We start from the raw sequence: 23705 nt of genomic DNA on the forward strand, positions 1-23705 counted from the left end.
TGCACCATCCAGGTGTGGAAAGCTCTTAGAAACGTACCCAGAAAGACTCACATCTGTAATCGCCGCCAAAGGTGCTTCTACAAATTATTGACTCAGGGGTGTGAATACTTATGTAAATGAAATATTTCTGTATTTCATTTTCAATACATTTGCAAAAAAGTGTAAAAACATATTTTTACTTCGTCATTATTGGGTATTGTGTGTAGATGGGTGAGAGAAAAAATAATCAATTGAATCCATTTTAAATTCAGGCTGTAACACAACAAAATGTTGGATGAAGTAAAGGGGTATGAATGCTTTCTGAGGGCACGGAAGCACTACACCATCGAGGAATACTACAGTGTGAAGTATAGGATTCTACAGTATACTACAGTTAACCTCAGAATTCTACATATAGTACTATAGTAAACTGAAGTATGTTGTTGTGTGGGATGGCTCAATCACAAATTGCCCGACATGCACTACATAACTGTGTAGATCTTATTTGACAGCGGGTTAGTGATAGAGTTAGTGATTGGCCAATTGGAAGTTCCCGGCATATTGCTTGCTACCCGCTACTGTTATTCCTCTACCCTCTCAGATCTCTAACAAACAAGTACAGTGTTTACCCAAACATACACACCCATCCTCACGTACCTTGACAGAGTAGGCCAGTGATATGGTGACAGCGAGCGGCAGCCCCTCAGGTACAGCCACCACCAACACAGTCACTCCGATGATGAAGAACTTGACAAAGTACTGGACATAGACTGGAGTACACTCTGCTAGCCACACACGACCTGGAAACATCAACTTATTAAATATTACGTTATTATTACTATATACAGTGCATTCTGAAAGTATTCAGACCCCTTGACCTTTTTTCCACATTTTGTTAAATTATAGCCTTATTCTAAAATTCATTAAATATTTGTTTCACATCAATCTACACACGATAACCCATTAATGAGAAAGTGAAACCAGGTTTTTGACATTTTTGCAAAATCATTAACAATAAAAGCAGAAAGGAGGTGACCAAAAACCCGATGGTCACTCTGACAGAGCTCCAGAGTTCCTCTGTGGAGATGGGTTAACCTTCCAGAAGGACAACCATCTCTGCAGCACTCCACCAATCAGGTCTTTATGGTAGAGTGGCCAGACTGAAGCCAGTCCTCAGTAAAAGGCACATGACAGCCCGCTTGGAGTTTGCCAAAAGGTACCTAAAGGACTCTCAGACCATGAGAAACAAGATTCTCTGGTCTGATGAAACCAAGATTGAATTCTTTGACCTAAATGCCAACCATCACATCTGGAGGAAACCTGGCACCATCCCTACGGTGAAGCATGGTGGTGGCAGCATCTTGCTGTGGGGATGTTTTTCAGCAGCAGGGAGACTAGTCAGGATCGAGTGGAAGATGAACAGAGCAAAGTACAGAGAGATTGTTGATGAAAACCTGCTCCAGAGCGCTCAGGACTTCAGACTGGGGCTGAAGGTTCACCTTCCAACAGGACAACAACACTAAGCACACAGCCAAGACAATGCAGGAGTGGCTTTGGGACAATTCTCTGAATGTCCTTGAGTGGCCCAGCCAGAGCCCAGACTTGAACCTGATCGAACATCTCTGGAGAGACCTGGAAATAGCTGTGTAGTGACGCTCCCCATTTAACCTGAAAGAGCTTGAGAGGATCTACAGAAAAGAATGGGAGAACCTCCTCAAATACAGGTTTGGCAAACTTGTAGCGTCATACCCAAGAAGACTCGAGGCTGTAATCGTTGCCAAAGGTGCATCAACAAAGGTTCTGAATAGTTATGTAAATGTATTAATTCAGTTTTTTATTTTTAATAAATTTACAAACATTTCTAAAAACCTATTTTGCTTTGTCATTATTGGGTATTGTGTGTAAATTGAGGGAAAAAATATATTAATCAATTTTAGAATAAGGCTGTAACGTAACGAAATGTGGAAAAAGTAAAGGGGTTTGAATACTTTCTGAGTGCACTGCATACAGAGTGGATCTGCTAGACAAGATTATTATATATATATATATATATATATATATATATATATATATATATATATATATACATACATACACACACACATATACACAGGAATACACTCTGCTAGCCACAAACGACCTGGAAACAACAACAAAATATTAAATATTATATTATATTAAAATATATATACAGGAATACACTCTGCTAGCCACACACAACCTGTAAACAACCTGTAAACAACAACAACATAATAAATATTAAATATTATATTAATCTATATTAAAATATATATACAGGAATACACTCTGCTAGCCACACACAACCTGTAAACAACAACAACATAATAAATATTAAATATTATATTAATCTATATTAAAATATATATACAGGAATACACTCTGCTAGCCACACACAACCTGTAAACAACAACAACATAATAAATATTAAATATTATATTAATCTATATTACAATATATATACAGGAATACACTCTGCTAGCCACACACAACCTGTAAACAACAACAACATTTTAAATGTTACATTAAGATTATATATATACACTCATACACAGGAATACACTCTGCTAGCCACAAACAACCTGGAAACAACAAAATATTAAATATTATATTAATCTATATGAATATTATTATGTATACAGGAGTACACTCTGCTAGACACACACAACCTATAAACAACAACAACAACAACAACAAAATATTAAATATTATATTAATCTATATTAATATTATTAGATATAAAGGAGTACACTCTGCTAGACACACACAACCTGTAAACAACAACAACATAATAAATATTGTATTTATTAAATGATTGACACCCTTGATAAAGATAGGCTATAATGCCTGTATAAAAGAAATATTGAAAATATTGAGATAAATTGTATGCAAAAAAAAATGAGGAAATTATTTTATTTAATACTACTACAATAAAATACAATACAATACAATACAATACAATACTACTGCTCAGAGAAAGCGATTCTGTTAAACAAGTAGTATTATTTTTTTCTCAAAAAGGTAGCAGTCAAAATGAATGACACCCTTAAAGATTCTTATAAATGAAGGAGTCATAGTTTAGTATTTGGTCCGATATTTCTAGCACGCAATCACTACACTAAGCTTGTGACTCAAAAAAAAACCTTGTTGGATGCATTTGCAGGTAGTTTTGGTTGTGTTTCAGATTATTTTGTGCCCAATTGAAATTAATTGTAAATAATATATTGTGTGATATTGGAGTCACTTTTAGATATTTTCTTCTATTTTCACAACCGGAATTTGTCCGCAGTAGTTGGGGGTGGCGCGAAAGAGATGTGTTTTGATGAATAAATATAAAATAAAATAAACAAGTTGTGCGTATGTCGAGGTTTAGCCCCTCACTGGCCAATAAGAACATGCTCCATAGCTAATTATGTGGTTGTTTTAAATTGTGTATTTACAATGTTTTATTTATTGCATTGTCATCAACTCCAATTTGAATGGTAGCTTATTATAGCCTAGTTCGTAAAATAGCCTGACACATATTTGCTAAATATTTTGAAAATGTTTGCGGTCCACATTATTCTAATTGCATTGCTTCAATATGGAAATACATTGTTAAACATAGGCCAGAGCATTCGCTAAGTATTCAGACCCCTTGACTTTTTCCACATTTTGTTACGTTACAGCCTTATTCTAAAATGGATGAAATTAAAAAACTTCCTCATCAGTCTACACACAATACTACATATTGACAAAGTGAAAACAGGTTCATAACATGTTTTGCAAATGTATTAAAAATAAAAACAGAAATATCTTATTTAAATAAGTATTCTAACCCATTGCTATGAGACTCGAAATTGAGCTCAGGTGCATCCTGTTTCCATTGATCATCCTTGAGATGTTTCTACAACTTGATTGGAGTCCACCTGTGGTAAATTCAATTGATTGGACATGATTTGGAAAGACACATACCTGTCTATATAAGGTCCTATAGTTAACAGTGCATGTCAGAGCAAAAACCAAAGTCATGAGGTCGAAGGAATTGTCCATACAGCTCTGAGACAGGATTGTGTCACGGCACAGATCTGGGGAAAGGTACCAAAAATATTCTGCCGCATTGAAGGTCCCCAAGAACACAGTGGCCTCCATCATTACTGAAGTTAAGAAGTTTGGAACCACCAAGACTCTTCCTAGAGCTGGCCACCTGGCCAAACTGAGCCATCAGGGGAGAAGGACCTTGGTCAGGGAGGTGACTAAGAACCCAATGGTCACTCTGACAGAGCTCCAGACTTCCTCTGTGGAGATGAGATAACCTTCCAGAAGGACAACCATCTCTGCAGCACTCCACCAATAAGGCCTTTATGGTAGAGTGGCCAGACGGAAGCAACTCCTCAGAAAAAGGCACATGACAGCCCTCTTGGAGTTTACCAAAAGGCAGTTAAAGGACTCTAAGACCATGAGAAACAATATTCTCTGGTTTGATGAAACCAAGATTGAACTCTGCCCTGAATGCCAAGCGTCACATCTGGAGGAAACCTGGCACCATCCCTACGGTGAAGCATGGTGGTGGCAGCATCATGCTGTGGGGTTTTGTTTCAGCGGCAGAGACTGCGAGACAAGTCAGGATCGAGGGAAAGGTGAACGGAGCAAAATACGGAGAGGTCCTTGATGAAAACCTGCTCCAGAGCACTCAAGACCTCAGACTGGGGGCGAAGGTTCACCTTCCTGGAAGCCAGTGGAGTGTGCGGAGGAGTGGGGGTGACATGAAAGAACTTGGGAAGGTTGAACATCAGGCGGGCTATGGAATTCTGGATAATCTGCAGAGGTTTGATGGCACAAGCGGGGTGCCCAGCCAACAGCGAGTTGCAGGGGTCCAGACAGGACTGGTTCCTGTGTGAGGTAGGGACGTACTCTACAGATGTTCCTCTTCCTGTGTGAGGTAGGGACGTACCCTACGGATGTTCCGCTTCCTGTGTGAGGTAGGGTCGTACTCTACGGATGTTTCACTTCCTGTGTGAGGTAGGGTCGTACTCTACGGATGTTGTAGAGCATGAACCTGCAGGAGCGAGTCACTGGATTGATGTTTGCAGAGAACGACAGGGTGTTGTCCTGTTCAGGGTCACGCCAAGGTTCTTTGCACTCTGTGGGAGGGGGACAACGTGGAGCTGTCAACCGTGATGGAGAGGTCTTGGAGAGGGCCGGCCTACCCTGGGAGGAAGAGTAACTCTGTCTTGTTAACCTTGAGGTGGTGGGCCGACATCCAAGCTGAGACTTCTGCCAGGCCACCTGGGTGTCAGAAGGGGAAAGGAGAAAAGTAGTTGAGTGTCATCCAAATAGTAATGATAGAAGAGACCATGTGAGGATATGACGGAGCCAAGTGACTGTGTGTATAGAGAGAAGAGGAGAGGGACTAGAACCGAGCCCTGGGGGACACCAGTTGTGAGAGTACATGGTGCAGACAGAGATTAGAGCGGCCTGCCAGGTAGGATGCATTTCTAATAAGGGATTATAATGATGACAGAACTACGTGAATTTGTATTTTGAATTTCCTGGTCGCACATTTCGATTTGTGGTTGCAACTACGATTCGTGTGTAATTTTATTTTTCAAGCTTGTATCATGAGGTGTGAAAGATTTAACAATGGGTATAAAACTTATAATTTGACATTTGAATGCATTCAATAGGCTTTGAATTATTACAAATTCATTTACATGTATGAATATTCTGATGTTAATCAAAAATACACTTGCAGATTTTGAAGCTGCATGCGCTTGTGAGTTCTGTCACTGTCGTCACGTTACCAAGAGATTCTAAAAAAAAAAAAATTGTAGAAAGTTTAGTAAGTTTGTAGAAAAACATTTGCAAGTAAAAATGTTTATTTGACCTGGGGGCAGGAGCTTTTACTCCTGACCAATCAGTTCCATCTGTCAAAAACACATTCGCCTAAACATTGGCTGGATTGTTCCATCAATCAAATCTCAGGAAGTAGCTACCCACATGGGTAATAGAGGATGAGTAAAATAAAACGATCTACTTGAACGTAATCGTCTCGTTTATCTGTGTGAACAGATTTTTTTTTGTGATGTCATGACTGTAGTTTTCTTATCATGTGAAATATAATTGTACTTTTCGGAGGAACTCCAGACCAGCCATTGCATTGACAGCAACTATTGGGCTCCTGAGTGGCACAGCGGTCTAAGACCCTACATCTCAGTACAAGAGGCGTCACTGCAGTGCCTGGTTTGAATCCAGGCTGCATCACATCCGGCTGTGATTGGGAGTCCCGTAGGGTGGTCCAAAATTGGCCGGGGTAAGCCGTCATTGTAAATAAGAATTTGCTCTTAACTGACTTGCCTAGTTAAATAAAGGTAAATATTACATTAGCTAGCTGGCCTCTGACATTCATACAAGCTTTACTATCAACTGGTTAGCTTTATCAATCAGCTTTAGATGCGAGGCGAAAACAAACATATTTGCTAGTTAACCATCTTATTGAAACCATCTGCCTAACTACTTCCTGCATCACTCGGGGCCGGCATCCCGGAGTTGCCTCTTCGCTGTTGACGTTGAGACTGGACAGAGGAACTCTGCCTAGAAGGCCAGCATCCCGGAGTCGCCTCTTCGCTGTTGACGTTGAGACTGGTGTTTTGCGGGTACTATTTAATGAAGCTGCCAGTTGAGGACTTGTGAGGCGTCTGTTTCTCAAACTAGACACTATAATGTACTTGTCCTCTCGCTCAGTTGTGCACCGGGGCCTCCCACTCCTCTTTCAATTCTGGTTAGAGACAGTTTGTGCTGTTCTGTGAAGGGAGTAGTACACAGCGTTGTACGAGATCTTCAGTTTCTTGGAAATTTCTTGCATGGAATAGCCTTCATTTCTCAGAACAAGAATAGACTGACGAGTTTCAGAAGAAAGGTCTTTGTTTCTGGCCATTTTGAGACTGTAATCGAACCCACAAATGCTGATGCTCCAGATACTCAACTAGTCTAAAGAAGGCCAGTTTTATTGCTTCTTTAATCAGAACAACAGTTTACAGCTGTGCTAACTTAATTGCTAAAGAGTTTTCTAATGATCAGGTAGCCTTTTAAAATGATCAACTAGGATTAGCTAACACAACGTGCCATTGGAACACAGGAGTGATGGTTACTGATAATGGGCCTCTGTACGCCTATGTAGATATTCCATTAAAAATCTGCCGTTTCCAGCTACAATAGTCATTAACAACATTAACAATGTCTACACTGTATTTCTGATCAATTTGATGTTATTTTAATGAATATAAAAATAGCTTTTCTTTCAAAAACAAGGACATTTCTAAGTGATCCCAAGCTTTTGAACGGTAGTGTATATGCTAGCTATATTTGTTACTGACTTTTGAACACTTGTCAAACTACTTCCTTCCACTTCCTGTTTATTGATTTAATTGTTGACTGAAAGAAGTTGGAAAGAAAAATGGACCTTCTAATTTCACAGCAAATAGGCTATTGGCTGGTATCATTTGGCTGATGTGCACATTTTTATTTAACTAGGCAAGTCAGTTACAAATTCTTACTTACAATGACAGCCTACCCCGGGCCAAACCCAGACGATGCTGGGCCAATTGTGCGCTGCCCTATGGGACTCCCAATCACGGTCGGTTGTGATACAGCCTGGAATCGAACCAGGGTCGGTAGTGACACCTCTAGCACTGAGATGCAATGCCTTAGACCTCTGCACCACTCGGGAGCCCTCATAAACATGAGTGTTTAATTAGCCTACTTAGCCAAGTTACCGGCTAAGCTTATTGTTATTCATGTTTTTGTTGTCATTGCATTTCAGGTGGAGAGGGAGTCAGATCACTAGAAAGCAACACGCTAGCAGACCACCACAGGACCCTAGAGGTGTTACAGTCAATGCTTATGAACTGGATATTGGATGTCAATTTATGTTCAGCAACATACATGTACAGTAAATACTAACACGTCTTTGGTGATGAAAGGGACGTCATCTATTTATTGTCATCTCTCCATCAGGCCACTGCTGTGACAAGGGCCTGGATGGTGACACATCTTCTTCAAGCAGCCTGCCTGAATACTGGGGATTTCAGTGGTACCGTCCCTTTGTTTACAGCAAGAGTCTCCTGATCATTTAACATGTACTGTATGTAACCACTCAAATTCATAGAAAACTGCTTCAAACATAAGGACTGACTTATAGTATAGTCCCTTGTCTCTGGCTGCGTTGAGACAGGCAGCCCAATTCTGATATTCTTTCCACTAATTGGTATTTTGACCAATCACATCAGATCTTTTTCAGTGCTGATCTGATTGGTCAAATTAGTGGAAAAAAGATCAGACTTGGGCTGCCTGTCTTGTCTGGGATATCGAGGATCAGGAGAGATCGCAGGTAGGTGGTCAGAAGGCTGTGGAGAGATCGCAGGTAGGTGGTCAGAAGGATCAGGAGAGATCGCAGGTAGGTGGTCAGAAGGCTGTGGAGAGATCGCAGGTAGGTGGTCAGAAGGCTGTGGAGAGATCGCAGGTAGGTGGTCAGAAGGATCTGGAGAGATCACAGGTAGGTGGTCAGAAGGATGTGGAGAGATCGCAGGTAGGTGGTCAGAAAGCTGTGGAGAGATCGGAGGTAGATGGTCAGAAGGCTGTGGAGAGATCGCAGGTAGTTGGTCAGAAGGCTGTGGAGAGATCGCAGGTAGGTGATCAGAAGGATGTGGAGAGATCGCAGGTAGGTGGTCAGAAGGATCTGGAGAGATCGCAGGTAGGTGGTCAGAAGGCTGAAAGCTGAATATTCTGCCTCTGTAGCACCTGTAAAGAGATGGATAGAGGTACTGAATGCTAAGTCATGCATATTTTATTACATACAATGAGATCCAAGTATTAGGACAATGAATTTGTTGTTGTTTTGGCTTTATACTCCAGCACTTTGGATTTGAAATGATACAATGACTGAGGTTAAAGTGCAGACTGTCAGCTTTAATATGAGGGTATTTTCATCCATATTGGGTGAACCGTTTAGAAATTACGGCACTTTTTGTAGTCACTTTTATTGTAAATAAGAATATGTTTCTAAACACTTCTACATTAATGTGGATGATACCATGATTACCGATCATCCTGAATGAATTGTGAAAAATTATGAGTGCAAAGGTTACAGACGCACAAATATCACCCCCCAACCTCTGTTATTGTAATGGGGAGAGGTTAGCATGTCTTGGGGTTATGATATAAAATGCTAACCTCCCCTGTTATTGTAATGGTGAGGGGTTAGCATGTCTTGATGGGTATGATATAAAATGCTAACCTCCCCTGTTATTGTAATGGTGAGAGGTTAGCATGTCTTGGGGGTATGATATAAAACGCTAACCTCCCCTGTTATTGTAATGGTGAGAGGTTAGCATGTCTTGGGGGTATGATATAAAATGCTAACCTCCCCTGTTATTGTAATGGTGAGAGGTTAACATGTCTTGGAGGTATGATATAAATTGCTAACCTCCCCTGTTATTTTAATGGTGAGAGGTTAGCATGTCTTGGAGGTATGATATTTATGCGTCTGTAACTTTCCCATTCATCATTATTCACGATAATTCATGCTAGCATCCCAATTAATGTATTAGTGTTTAGAAGCATTCTATTGTTATTTACAAATAAAGTGACTCCAAAAGTACAATACATTATTTACCATTCAAATAAATTCTAAATTGAACCAAAAAAACTTGCCACAGTTGATTCCCCTGGGACAGAAACCACCCACGTCTGTGTTAATGAATGAGCTTTCCAAGTTACACGTTTTCCTACAATTCTGAATGATAGAAATAAGATCCACACATTATTCTCCATCTAACCTTGTGAATAATCTCCAAGATGTTTTACCTGATGTCTGTCTGGGTGTTAAGGATGTGCTTCAACCTGAGTAAAAGAGGAGAGGGGGAAGAAATTCATCTCACTGCTCAAATTTCAGTGCTGGTTCAAGTTGCTGGGAACCACAACTTTTTTTTTTTTTACATATTCATAAACTTGATCAAGTTGTCACCATTTACTTTTAACTAGCTAATCTATTTGCTGTCAAATTGAGAATGTAACTTTTTCAGTCACCAACTAATAAATAAACTGGTAGTGGAATGAAGTAGTTTGACAAAAAGTGTTCAAAAGTCATCAACATGTCGTTAAAATATAGATAGAGCAAATATATCCTTTTTATTTTCTAGAAACGTTACTAACATTAGCTACAATGCAGTGATGATGGTGGGAGGTAACTAGCTAGCTTTCCCCCAGCAGGTTCAATCTAGCTAGCCATCTATCTAGCTAACGGCATTTAGCAGCTTTATCAATCCGATGGTTATTAACTAACAATTATATTTGTTTTCCTCTTGCAACTAAAGCAGTCTGATAAAGCTATGATGAATGGCAGAGGCCAGATAGCTAACGCAATAGTTAGGAGTTCGTATGAAATATACATTTATATTTCACATGATAAGCGAACTACTGTCATGCCTTTTCACACACACAAAAAAAATAATCGATATATATGGATAAAAGAGACTTTTACCTTGAAGTAGATTGTTGGGGTTTTATTTTCCTCTTCCTCATCTGGTTATCTACTTCCTGAGATTTAATTGATGGAACAATCCAGCCAATGGTTAGATGTCTGTGGTTTGGACAGAGGAAACTGATTGGTCAGGTAGTAAAATGTCCTGCCCCCAGAGCTGCTCAGATAAAAAAAATGTTACTTGCGAATCTCTTGTTTACAAATTTACAAAACTTTCTACAAGTTTACGAATCTCTTGTCTACATATTTACAAAACTTTCTACAAGTTTACGAATCTCTTGTCTACAAATTTACAAAACTTTCTACAAGTTTACGAATCTCGTCTACAAATTTACAAAACTTTCTACAAGTTTACGAATCTCTGTTTACAAATTTACAAAACTTTCTTCAAGTTTACGAATCTCTTGTTAACATGACGACAGTGAGAGAATGCATGTAGATTCAATATCAGTAAGTGTCAGTAATTTTTTGATTCACAGCAAAATATTCATACTTGTAAACTAATTTATAATAATTCTGAAAATAGATTATGCTTGCAAATCTTATTTAATGTATTCAAATGTCAAATTACAAGTTCTTAAATCTTTCACTCATCAGGATACAAGTGTGCAAAATTAAATTGCACATTTACGAATCGTAGTTGCAACCAAGAATCTCAATGTGTGACAACGAAATTCAAAATAAAAACTCATATAGTTCTGTTATCATTATAATCCCATATTCCAAGAGTGTGCAGAGTCTGAGACGCCCGACCCTTGTGACGGCGGAGAGGAGGATCTGATGGTTCACAGTGTTGAAGGCAGCGGAAAGATCTAGGAGTATGAGAACAGAGGAAAGAAAGTCAGCTTTGGCAGTGAGCAGAGCCTCCGTGACACAAAGAAGAGCAGTCTCGGGTTGAGTGACCCGTCTTGAAACCTGACTGGTTAGGGTCCAGAAGATAATTCTGAGAGACATAGCAAGAAAGTTTGTCAGAGACAGCACGCTCAAGTGTTTTCAAAAGAAAGAAAAAAAAGGATACCGGTCTGTAGTTTTTGACATCCGAGGGATTGAGTGTTGGTTTCTTGAGGAGGGGTGACTCTGGACATTTTAAAGTCAGAGGGGACTCAGTCAGGGGTCAGGGATGAGGGAAGTGAGGAATGGGAGAAGGTCTCCAGAGATGGTCTGGAGAAGGGATGAGGGAAGTGAGGAATGGGAGAAGGTCTCCAGAGATGGTCTGGAGAAGGGAGGATGTGATGAGGTCGAGTGGGCAGGTTGTTGGGCGGCCAGACCTCACTAGTTACAGAATTTAATCTGGAGAGAAAGGGGAGAAAGTGGTCAAGGTGTGGGGTAGTTCTGTGAGTGGGACCAGTGGACGCAATAGGCAGAGTGAATGAGGAGCGGATGGAAAGTGTCTTGGATGATAAATCCTCCGAAAGTTTAGTTTCCTCCATTTTCCTTTGCTGCCCGCAGCCCTGTTCTGTCAGCTCGCAAGGAGTCACTCAGCCACAGAGCAGGAGGGGAAGGACAAGCCGGCCGGCAGGAATGGGAACAATGCAAGTCATAGGATGCAGAAAGGGACGAGAGTAGGGTCGAAGATACATAAGCAGGAGACAGGAGGGAGAAGAATTTAGCAGAAGGGACAAATGATAGGATAGAGGAAGAGAGAGAGAGGGAATCTGGGTAGGGGCTGAGTGGGTAGGGTTGGAGGAAAGGAGACAGGAAAGGAAACAAAGTAGTGAACAGAGACCTGGAGGGGGGTTACAGTGAGATTAGTAGGAGAACAGAGACCTGGAGGGGGGTTACAGTGAGATTAGTAGGAGAACAGAGACCTGGAGGGGGGTTACAGTGAGATTAGTAGGAGAACAGAGACCTGGAGGGGGTTTGCAGTGAGATTAGTAGGAGAACAGAGACCTGGAGGGGGGTTGCAGTGAGATTAGTAGGAGAACAGAGACCTGGAGGGGGTTACAGTGAGATTAGTAGGAGAACAGAGACCTGGAGGGGGGTTACAGTGAGATTAGTAGGAGAACAGAGACCTGGAGGGGGGTTACAGTGAGATTAGTAGGAGAACAGCCTCTAGTAGAGAGGAGGACAAGCGAATTTCCTGCCTTGTGAAAGATTGAGGTAAAAAGAGGCAAGGATGGGAAAGAAAGAGGTGGAAAGAAATGAATCAAAGACGGCAGGTTGAAGCTGCCCAATACAATGAGCCATCATCAGGAACTGAGTTTATCATGGTGTCAAGCACTAACCCAACAATAGGCATCTCGCAACAAACATGTTTGATTATTGGCTTCAACATGGAAATATTTCACTACACACATTGCGTTTGCATTTTTGAAAATGTACTGCATGTTCAAACTATTTTTTTATTTCTAAATTTAACCTTTATTTTACAAGGACGGCTTACCCCGGCCAAACTCGGCTGACGCTGGACCAACTGTGGTCCCTATGGGACTCCCGATCACGGCCGGATGAGGATACAGCCCAAACATTAGAAGAAGATTAGTTTACCATCGCCGTTAGTGACCAGGGTTGGCTAAGTTACTTTCTAAATGTAATCCGTTACAGTTACTAGTTACCTGTCCAAAATTTGTCATCAGTAACGTAACTTTTGGATTACCCCAAACTCAACGTAATCTGATTACATTCAGTTACTTTTAGATTACTTTCCCCTTAAGAGGCTTTAGAAGAAAACAAACATGTATGTTACCAATTGAACAACATCTATTGCAGGATAAATCAATGTTAAAACGTTTACATAGCTGGCAATCGGTTTCTACTACATATAATAATACGATTAAATGATATCTTTACATTACAAACCAAAGTCTATCAGAATTCCCGTCATTCCAATAAATGTTATACCCCTTGATCTTCAAGAATAGGACTTACAAATATGGAAGTATAGATTAGCCAAATTGTTTTTGCTGAGCATGACCCAAAAACTAAGGACTTATTAGCCAGCACCTACTTTGTTGTTTATGATTGTGTTTTCATGGAGGACTGATTGGGCTCATTGATTCGAGTTGAAAAATAAATGTTGCGCTCATGGAATGGCATGCTTTGAGCTCTACTGAAATGTGCATGTGAAAAATGAATGCCATATGCTGCATTTGAAATCAAATCAAACTTTATTGTTCACATGCCCCGAATACAACAAGTGTAAACCTTACCGTGAAATGGTAACTTACAAGCCCTTAACCAACAATGCAGTTCAAGAAGAGTTACGAAAATATTTACCAAATAAACTAAAGTACAAAATAATAAAAAGTAACACAATAACATAACAGTAACGAGGCTTTATACAGGGGGTACCGGTACCGAGTCATTTTCTATAGGCCTATTGTTTACCTTTTTGTTGGTGACACTGTGATACCTAGATAATATGCAGCTGTTTAAAGGGCAAATCCACAGATGAAACAATAACAAAACGGTCGCCCCGCCTCTGTTTTGGTAAAAAGCTGAGAGATGGGCCTGGAGAAATGTAACTACTCTCAGATTAAAAAACAGAGCTATGAATGCAAGGACTGACCATCCATTATATAATAATTCTTGTTTTAACCATGTTATGAGGCTATACAGCGTTTGTTTACATTTACAATGTTTACAAACAGTGGACTAAAACAAGCTTATATTTTGGGTTCTGATGGAGTGACAGTTGAACTAAGCTGATGAGGCATTTATAAGTTATATTCTTCAAGAATCAATGGATATATATATAATCTATAAATGCATGTAGCAACTACAGATTGCCCCTTTAAGTCTATCAAAAGTGTGCAAGTTTGATCATGTGTCCATTAGACCTATGGATTTATGTTTTTATCAGCATGAACTAGATTGAGCAATAAAAGCCCCACTTTTATTCTATAGGCTGGGATCCACACTATGCAGCTGTTATTCTATAGGCTGGGATCCACACTATGCAGCTGTTATTCTATAGGCTGGGATCCACACTATGCAGCTGTTATTCTATAGGCTGGGATCCACATTATGCAGCTGTTGCAAGAGCACATTTTTCACTGGCTGTCCACTGGTTTCAAAAACAATAATTGATAGGCAGCTTAAACTTCTTGAATTCAACCATTATTGGGTTCAAATGGACATTTAGATTTGTGAACAGCCATCCACAATAACCACAATCCGTAAGGCGCAAATAGCTAAATGAGAGAGCAGCAGTGTGATTCACATCAATGCGCTATGTAGATAGATATCAATAATAAGTGTTATCCGTATCACCGTAGACTACACCACTGCTGTCATCCTTTACCTCCAAGCGTTTACTCAAGTTGGATAATCTTTGGATGCCAACAGCAGTCGCACATTGGAAGACATAGTTTGGACTGTAGTCTACAAAAAGCCTATTCCTGCTCTTTTCCCACGATCCATCAAACACATAGTGGTCTCTGATTGGTGGTCAGACTCGCTCAGGTGGAACACATTTAAATTTGTGCCTTTTTCAATATTTTTTTTTCGCAAACATTCTTTCTGAATTTAAAAGTAATCCTCGCAGTAATCATCTAGTTTTTGTAAAGTATCTGTAATCTGACTATAATATATTTGCTGGTAACATAACAGATTATAGTGACCATTTTTTTGTAATCCTTACATCCCTTACATCCCGTTTGTAATCCCTTACGTGTAACAGATTATGTGTAATCCGTTACTCCCCAAACCTGTTGGTGATTTTGCCACGTGAATGGTAAACAAAGAAACAGGAAAACAGCCTAGGATACAAGCGGAGTCAACACCAAGGAAAGCGATTGGATTTCAAGCTATTTGACAGTTACGATCAAAACAGATGAAAGGGGATGACGCACTTTTTTACAAAATGACAAATGGAAAACTAAATCAATTGTAATAGCTTCATGTTCCAGAACAGACTTCCTACAGTCATTGACATATTTAATTCATTGGGCATCGCATATAAGCCGAATGAGTCACAGAAGCTACATGGACAAAAATAATGTCCAATATAAATAACAAACTGGAATACCTAACTGTTTTGATGCTTGTGATAATAAAACATTGGCTATAGGCTACTGATTAGCTACTGATTAGGCTACTGACTAGGCTACTGACTAGGCTACTGACTAGGCTACCGATTAGGCTACCGACTAGGCTACCGATTAGGCTACCGACTAGGCTACCGACTAGGCTACCGACTAGGCTATTGACTAGGCTACTGATTAGGCTACTGATTAGGCTACTGACTAGGCTACTGACTAGGATACTGATTAGCTACTGATTAGGCTACTGACTAGGCTACTGACTAGGATACTGATTAGCTACTGATTAGGCTACTGACTAGGCTACTGACTAGGCCACTGACTAGGCTACTGACTAGGCTACTGACTAGGCTACTGACTAGGCTACTGACTAGGCTACTGACTAGGCTACCGACTAGGCTACTGATTAGGCTACTGACTAGGCTATTGACTAGGCTACTGATTAGGCTACTGACTAGGCTACTGATTAGCTGCTGATTAGGCTACTGATTAGGTTACTGATTAGGCTACTGACTAGGCGACTGACTAGGCTACTGATTAGGTTACTGATTAGCTACTGATTAACTACTGACTAGGCTACTGAATAGGCTACTGATTAGGTTACTGATTAACTACCAACTAGGCTACTGATTAGGTTACTGATTAGCTACTGATTAACTACTGATTAGGCTACTGACTAGGCTACTGACTAGGCTACTGACTAGGCCACTGACTAGGCTACTGACTAGGCTACTGATTAACTACTGACTAGGCTACTGACTAGGCTACTGACTAGGCTACCGACTAGGCTACTGATTAGGCTACTGACTAGGCTACTGATTAGCTGCTGATTAGGCTACTGATTAGGTTACTGATTAGCTACTGATTAGGCTACTGACTAGGCTACTGATTAGGCTACTGACTAGGCTACTGACTAGGCTACTGACTAGGCTACTGACTAGCTACTGATTAAGTACTGACTAGGCTACTGACTAGGCTTCCGACTAGGCTACTGACTAGGCTACTGACTAGGCTACCGATTAGGCTACCGACTAGGCTACTGATTAGGCTACTGATTAACTACTGATTAGGCTACTGATTAGCTACTGATTAACTCCTGATTAGCCTACTGACTAGGCTACTGACTAGGCTACTGATTAGGCTACTGACTAGGCTACTGACTAGGCTACTGATTAGCTACTGACTAGGCTACTGATTAGCTACTGACTAGGATACTGACTAGGCTACCGATTAGGCTACTGACGAGGCTACCGATTAGCCTACCGACTAGGCTACCGATTAGGCTACCGACTAGGCTACTGATTAGGCTATTGACTAGGCTACTGACAAGGATACTGATTAGCTACTGATTAGGCTACTGACTAGGCTACTTATTAGGCTACTGACTAGGCTACCGATTAGGCTACTGACTAGGCTACCGATTAGGCTACTGACTAGGTTACCGATTAGGCTACTGACTAGGTTACCGATTAGGCTACCGACTAGGCTACTGATTAGGCTACTGACTAGGCTACTGACTAGGATACTGATTAGCTACTGATTAGGCTACTGACTAGGCTACTTATTAGGTTATTGATTAGCTACTGATTAACTACTGACTAGGCTACTGACTAGGCTACTGATTAGGCTACTGATTAACTACCAACTATGCTACTGATTAGGCTACTGATTAACTACTGATTAGGCTACTGATTAGCTACTGATTAACTCCTGATTAGCTACTGACTAGGCTACTGATTAACTCCTGATTAGCTACTGACTAGGCTACTGATTAACTACTGATTAGCTGCTGATTAGGCTACTGATTAGGCTACTGATTAGGTTACTGATTAGCTACTGATTAGGCTACTGATTAGGCTACTGACTAGGCTACTGACTAGGCTACTGATTAGCTACTGACTAGGCTACGGATTAGCTACTGACTAGGCTACTGACTAGGCTACCGATTAGGCTACTGACTAGGCTACCGATTAGGCTACCGATTAGGTTACCGACTAGGCTACCGATTAGGCAACCAACTAGGCTACTGATTAGCTGCTGATTAGGCTACTGACTAGGCTACTGACTAGGCTACTGACTAGGCTACTGACTAGGCTACTGATTAACTACTGACTAGGCTACTGACTAGGCTACTGACTAGGCTACTGACTAGGCTACCGACTAGTCTACTGATTAGGCTACTGACTAGGCTACTGACTACGCTACTGATTAGGCTGCTGAGTAGTAAAATAAAGGCCAAACCAAACAGAAACACTAAAGACAATCAAGACGCATTGTTGTGTTACCTAGTAGCTAATCAGGAGTTAATCAGTAGCTAATCAGTAGCCTAATCAGTAGTTAATCAGTAGCCTAATCAGTAGCCTAATCAGTAGCGTAATCAGTAGCCTAGTCAGTAGCCTAGTCAGTAGCCTAGTCGGTAGCCTAATCAGTAGCCTAGTCAGTAGCCTAGTCAGTAGCCTAGTCAGTAGCCTAGTCAGTGGCCTAGTCAGTGGCCTAGTCAGTAGCCTAGTCAGTGAATCTCTACAACCCTCTCCTGGGGTAGCTAGTGGGGAACCCACACACGCTATTGGGCCATACATGCGTCTGTCTATGCATGCAGCAAATGCAAAGGCTACTGATTAGGCTACTGACTAGGCTACTGACTAGGCTACTGATTAGCTACTGACTAGGCTACTGATTAGCTACTGACTAGGCTACTGACTAGGCTACCGATTAGGCTACTGACGAGGCTACCGATTAGCCTACTGACTAGGCTACCGATTAGGCTACCGACTAGGCTACTGATTAGGCTACTGACTAGGCTACTGACTAGGATACTGATTAGCTACTGATTAAGCTACTGACTAGGCTACTTATTAGGCTACTGACTAGGCTACTGACTAGGCTACTGATTAGCTACTGACTAGGCTACTGACTAGGCTACCGATTAGGCTACTGACTAGGCTACCGATTAGGCTACTGCATTGGCTACCGATTAGGCTACTGACTAGGCTACCGATTAGGCTACTGACTAGGCTACCGATTAGGCTACTGACTAGGCTACCGATTAGGCTACTGACTAGGCTACCGATTAGGTTACTGACTAGGTTACCGATTAGGCTACCGACTAGGCTACTGACTAGGCTACTGACTAGGATACTGATTAGCTACTGATTAGGCTACTGACTAGGCTACTTATTAGGTTATTGATTAGCTACTGATTAACTACTGACTAGGCTACTGACTAGGCTACTGACTAGGCTACTGACTACGCTACTGATTAGGCTACTGATTAGGCTACTGACTAGGCTACTGATTAGGCTACTGACTAGGCTACTGATTAACTACTGATTAGCTGCTGATTAGGCTACTGATTAGGTTAACGACTAGGCTACCGATTAGGCTACCGACTAGGATACTGATTAGCTACTGATTAGGCTACTAACTAGGCTACTGACTAGGCTACTGACTAGGCTACTGACTAGGCTACTGACTAGGCTACTGACTAGGCTACCGATTAGGCTACTGACTATGCTACCGATTAGGCTACCGATTAGGTTACCCGACTGAGGCTACCGATTAGGATACCGACTAGGATACTGATTAGCTACTGATTAGGCTACTGACTAGGCTACTTATTAGGCTACTGAATAGGCTACCGACTAGGCTACTGATTAGGCTACTGACTAGGCTACTGATTAGGATACTGATTAGCTACTGATTAACTAAGGACTAGGCTACTGACTAGGCTACTGACTAGGCTACCGACTAGGGTACTGATTAGGCTACTGACTAGGCTACTGACTACGCTACTGATTAGGCTACTGATTAGGCTACTGATTAGGCTACTGACTAGGCTACAGACTAGGCTACAGACTAGGCTACTGACTAGGCTACTGACTAGGCTACTGATTTGGATACTGATTAGCTACTGATTAACTACTGACTAGGCTACTGACTAGGCTTCCGACTAGGCTACTGATTAGGCTACTGACTACGCTACGTATTAGGCTACTGATTAACTACTGATTAGGCTACTGATTAGGCTACTGACTAGGCTACTGATTAACTACTGATTAGGCTACTGACTAGGCTACTGATTAGGCTACTGACTAGGCTACTGACTAGGCTACTGATTAACTACTGATTAGCTGCTGATTAGGCTACTGATTAGGTTAACGACTAGGCTACCGATTAGGCTACCGACTAGGATACTGATTAGCTACTGATTAGGCTACTAACTAGGCTACTGACTAGGCTACTGACTAGGCTACTGACTAGGCTACTGACTAGGCTACTGACTAGGCTACCGATTAGGCTACTGACTAGGCTACCGATTAGGCTACCGATTAGGTTACCGACTAGGCTACCGATTAGGATACCGACTAGGATACTGATTAGCTACTGATTAGGCTACTGACTAGGCTACTTATTAGGCTACTGAATAGGCTACCGACTAGGCTACTGATTAGGCTACTGACTAGGCTACTGATTAGGATACTGATTAGCTACTGATTAACTAAGGACTAGGCTACTGACTAGGCTACTGACTAGGCTACCGACTAGGGTACTGATTAGGCTACTGACTAGGCTACTGACTACGCTACTGATTAGGCTACTGATTAGGCTACTGATTAGGCTACTGATTAGGCTACTGACTAGGCTACAGACTAGGCTACTGACTAGGCTACTGACTAGGCTACTGATTTGGATACTGATTAGCTACTGATTAACTACTGACTAGGCTACTGACTAGGCTTCCGACTAGGCTACTGATTAGGCTACTGACTACGCTACGTATTAGGCTACTGATTAACTACTGATTAGGCTACTGATTAGGCTACTGACTAGGCTACTGATTAACTACTGATTAGGCTACTGACTAGGCTACTGATTAGGCTACTGACTAGGCTACTGACTAGGCTACTGATTAGGCTACTGACTAGGCTACTGACTAGGCTACTGATTAGCTACTGACTAGGCTACTGATTAGCTACTGACTAGGCTAATGATTAGGCTACTGACTAGGCTACTGATTAACTACTGATTACCTGCTGATTAGGCTACTGATTAGGCTACTGATTAGGTTACTGATTAGCTACTGATTAGGCTACTGATTAGGCTACTGACTAGGCTACTGATTAGGCTACTGACTAGGTTACTGATTAGGCTACTGATTAGACTACTGACTAGGCTACTGACTAGGCTACTGATTAGCTACTGACTAGGCTACTGATTAGCTACTGACTAGGCTACCGATTAGGCTACTGACAAGGCTACCGACTAGGCTACCGATTAGGCTACTGACTAGGATACTGATTAGCTGCTGACTAGGCTACTGACTAGGCTACTGACTAGGCTACTGACTAGGCAACTGACTAGGCAACCGACTAGGCTACTGATTAGGATACTGATTAGCTACTGATTAACTACTGACTAGGCTACTGACTAGGCTACTGACTAGGCTACTGATTAGGCTACTGACTAGGCTACTGACTACGCTACTGATTAGGCTACTGATTAACTACTGATTAGGCTACTGACTAGGCTACTGATTAGGCTACTGACTAGGCTACTGATTAACTACTGATTAGCTGCTGATTAACTACTGATTAGGCTACTGACTAGGCTACTGATTAGGCTACTGACTAGGGTACTGATTAACTACTGATTAGCTGCTGATTAGGCTACTGATTAGGTTACTGATTAGCTACTGATTAGGCTACTGATTAGGCTACTGACTAGGCTACTGAGTAGGCTACTGATTAGGATACTGATTAGCTACTGATTAACTACTGACTAGGCTACTGACTAGGCTACTGACTAGGCTACTGACTAGGCTACCGACTAGGCTACTGATTAGGCTACTGACTAGGCTACTGACTACGCTACTGATTAGGCTACTGATTAGGCTACTGATTAGGCTACTGATTAGGCTACTGACTAGGCTACTGACTAGGCTACTGATTAACTACTGATTAGCTGCTGATTAGGCTACTGACTAGGCTACTGATTAGGCTACTGACTAGGCTACTGATTAGGCTACTGATTAGCTACTGATTAACTACTGACTAGGCTACTGATTAACTACCAACTAGGCTACTGATTAGGCTACTGATTAGGCTACTGATTAGCTACTGATTAACTACTGACTAGGCTACTGATTAACTACTGATTAGCTGCTGATTAGGCTACTGATTAGGCTACTGATTAGGTTACTGATTAGCTACTGATTAGGCTACTGATTAGGCTACTGACTAGGCTACTGACTAGGCTACTGACTAGGCTACTGATTAGGCTACTGACTAGGCTACTGATTAGGCTACTGACTAGTCTACGGATTAGCTACTGACCAGGCTACTGACTAGGCTACCGATTAGGCTACTGACTAGGCTACCGATTAGGCTACCGATTAGGTTACCGACTAGGCTACCGACTAGGCTACCGACTAGGATACTGATTAGCTACTGATTAGGCTACTGACTAGGCTACTGATAAGGATACTGATTAGCTACTGATTAACTACTGACTAGGCTACTGACTAGGCTACTGACTAGGCTACTGACTAGGCTACTGACTAGGCTACCGACTAGGCTACCGACTAGGCAACTGATTAGGCTACTGACTAGGCTACTGACTACGCTACTGATTAAGCTACTGATTAGGCTACTGACTAGGCTACTGATTAGGCTACTGACTAGTCTACGGATTAGCTACTGACCAGGCTACTGACTAGGCTACCGATTAGGCTACTGACTAGGCTACCGATTAGTCTACCGATTAGGTTACCGACTAGGCTACCGACTAGGCTACCGACTAGGATACTGATTAGCTACTGATTAGGCTACTGACTAGGCTACTTATTAGACTACTGACTAGGCTACTGACTAGGCTACTGACTAGGCTACTGATTAGGCTACTGACTAGGCGACTGACTAGGCGACTGATTATGCTACTGACTAGGCTACTGATTAGGATACTGATTAGCTACTGATTAACTACTGACTAGGCTACTGACTAGGCTACTGACTAGGCTACTGACTAGGCTACTGACTAGGCTACCGACTAGGCTACCGACTAGGCAACTGATTAGTCTACTGACTAGGCTACTGACTACGCTACTGATTAAGCTACTGATTAGGCTACTGACTAGGCTACTGATTAACTACTGATTAGCTGCTGATTAGGCTACTGATTAGGTTACCGATTAGGCTACCGACTAGGATACTGATTAGCTACTGATTAGGCTACTAACTAGGCTACTTATTAGGCTACTGACTAGGCTACTGACTAGGCTACTGACTAGGCTACCGATTAGGCTACCGATTAGGTTACCGACTAGTCTACCGATTAGGCAACCGACTAGGATACTGATTAGCTACTGATTAGGCTACTGACTAGGCTACTTATTAGGCTACTGAATAGGCTACCGACTAGGCTACTGATTAGGCTACTGACTAGGCTACTGATTAGGATACTGATTAGCTACTGATTAACTAAGGACTAGGCTACTGACTAGGCTACCGACTAGGGTACCGATTAGGCTACTGACTAGGCTACTGACTACGCTACTGATTAGGCTACTGATTAGGCTACTGATTAGGCTACTGATTAGGCTACTGATTAGGCTACTGACTAGGCTACAGACTAGGCTACTGACTAGGCTACTGACTAGGCTACTGATTTGGATACTGATTAGCTACTGATTAACTACTGACTAGGCTACTGACTAGGCTACTGATTAGCTACTGATTAGGCTACTGACTAGGCTACTTATTAGACTACTGACTAGGCTACTGACTAGGCTACTGACTAGGCTACTGATTAGGCTACTGACTAGGCGACTGACTAGGCGACTGATTATGCTACTGACTAGGCTACTGATTAGGATACTGATTAGCTACTGATTAACTACTGACTAGGCTACTGACTAGGCTACTGACTAGGCTACCGACTAGGCTACCGACTAGGCTACCGACTAGGCAACTGATTAGTCTACTGACTAGGCTACTGACTACGCTACTGATTAAGCTACTGATTAGGCTACTGACTAGGCTACTGATTAACTACTGATTAGCTGCTGATTAGGCTACTGATTAGGTTACCGATTAGGCTACCGACTAGGATACCGATTAGCTACTGATTAGGCTACTAACTAGGCTACTTATTAGGCTACTGACTAGGCTACTGACTAGGCTACTGACTAGGCTACTGACTAGGCTACCGAT

The 23705-nt window shown here is 41.6% G+C and overlaps 1 protein-coding gene across 1 annotated transcript in view; it reads right to left on the minus strand.

Moving 5' to 3' along the window:
* The window catches only part of LOC106593269 (plasma membrane calcium-transporting ATPase 3), a 373049-nt gene that overhangs the window by 170753 nt on the left and 178591 nt on the right, over positions 1 to 23705 (minus strand). Inside the window, exon 11 of the mRNA XM_045692819.1 lies at positions 637 to 779. Within this exon, the coding sequence (XP_045548775.1) occupies positions 637 to 779 (143 nt within the window). The remainder of the gene's footprint in view (positions 1 to 636; positions 780 to 23705) is intronic.

Source organism: Salmo salar, chromosome ssa13, assembly GCF_905237065.1.
Source record: "Salmo salar chromosome ssa13, Ssal_v3.1, whole genome shotgun sequence".
In the NCBI taxonomy this organism is placed as follows: Eukaryota; Metazoa; Chordata; class Actinopteri; order Salmoniformes; family Salmonidae; genus Salmo; species Salmo salar.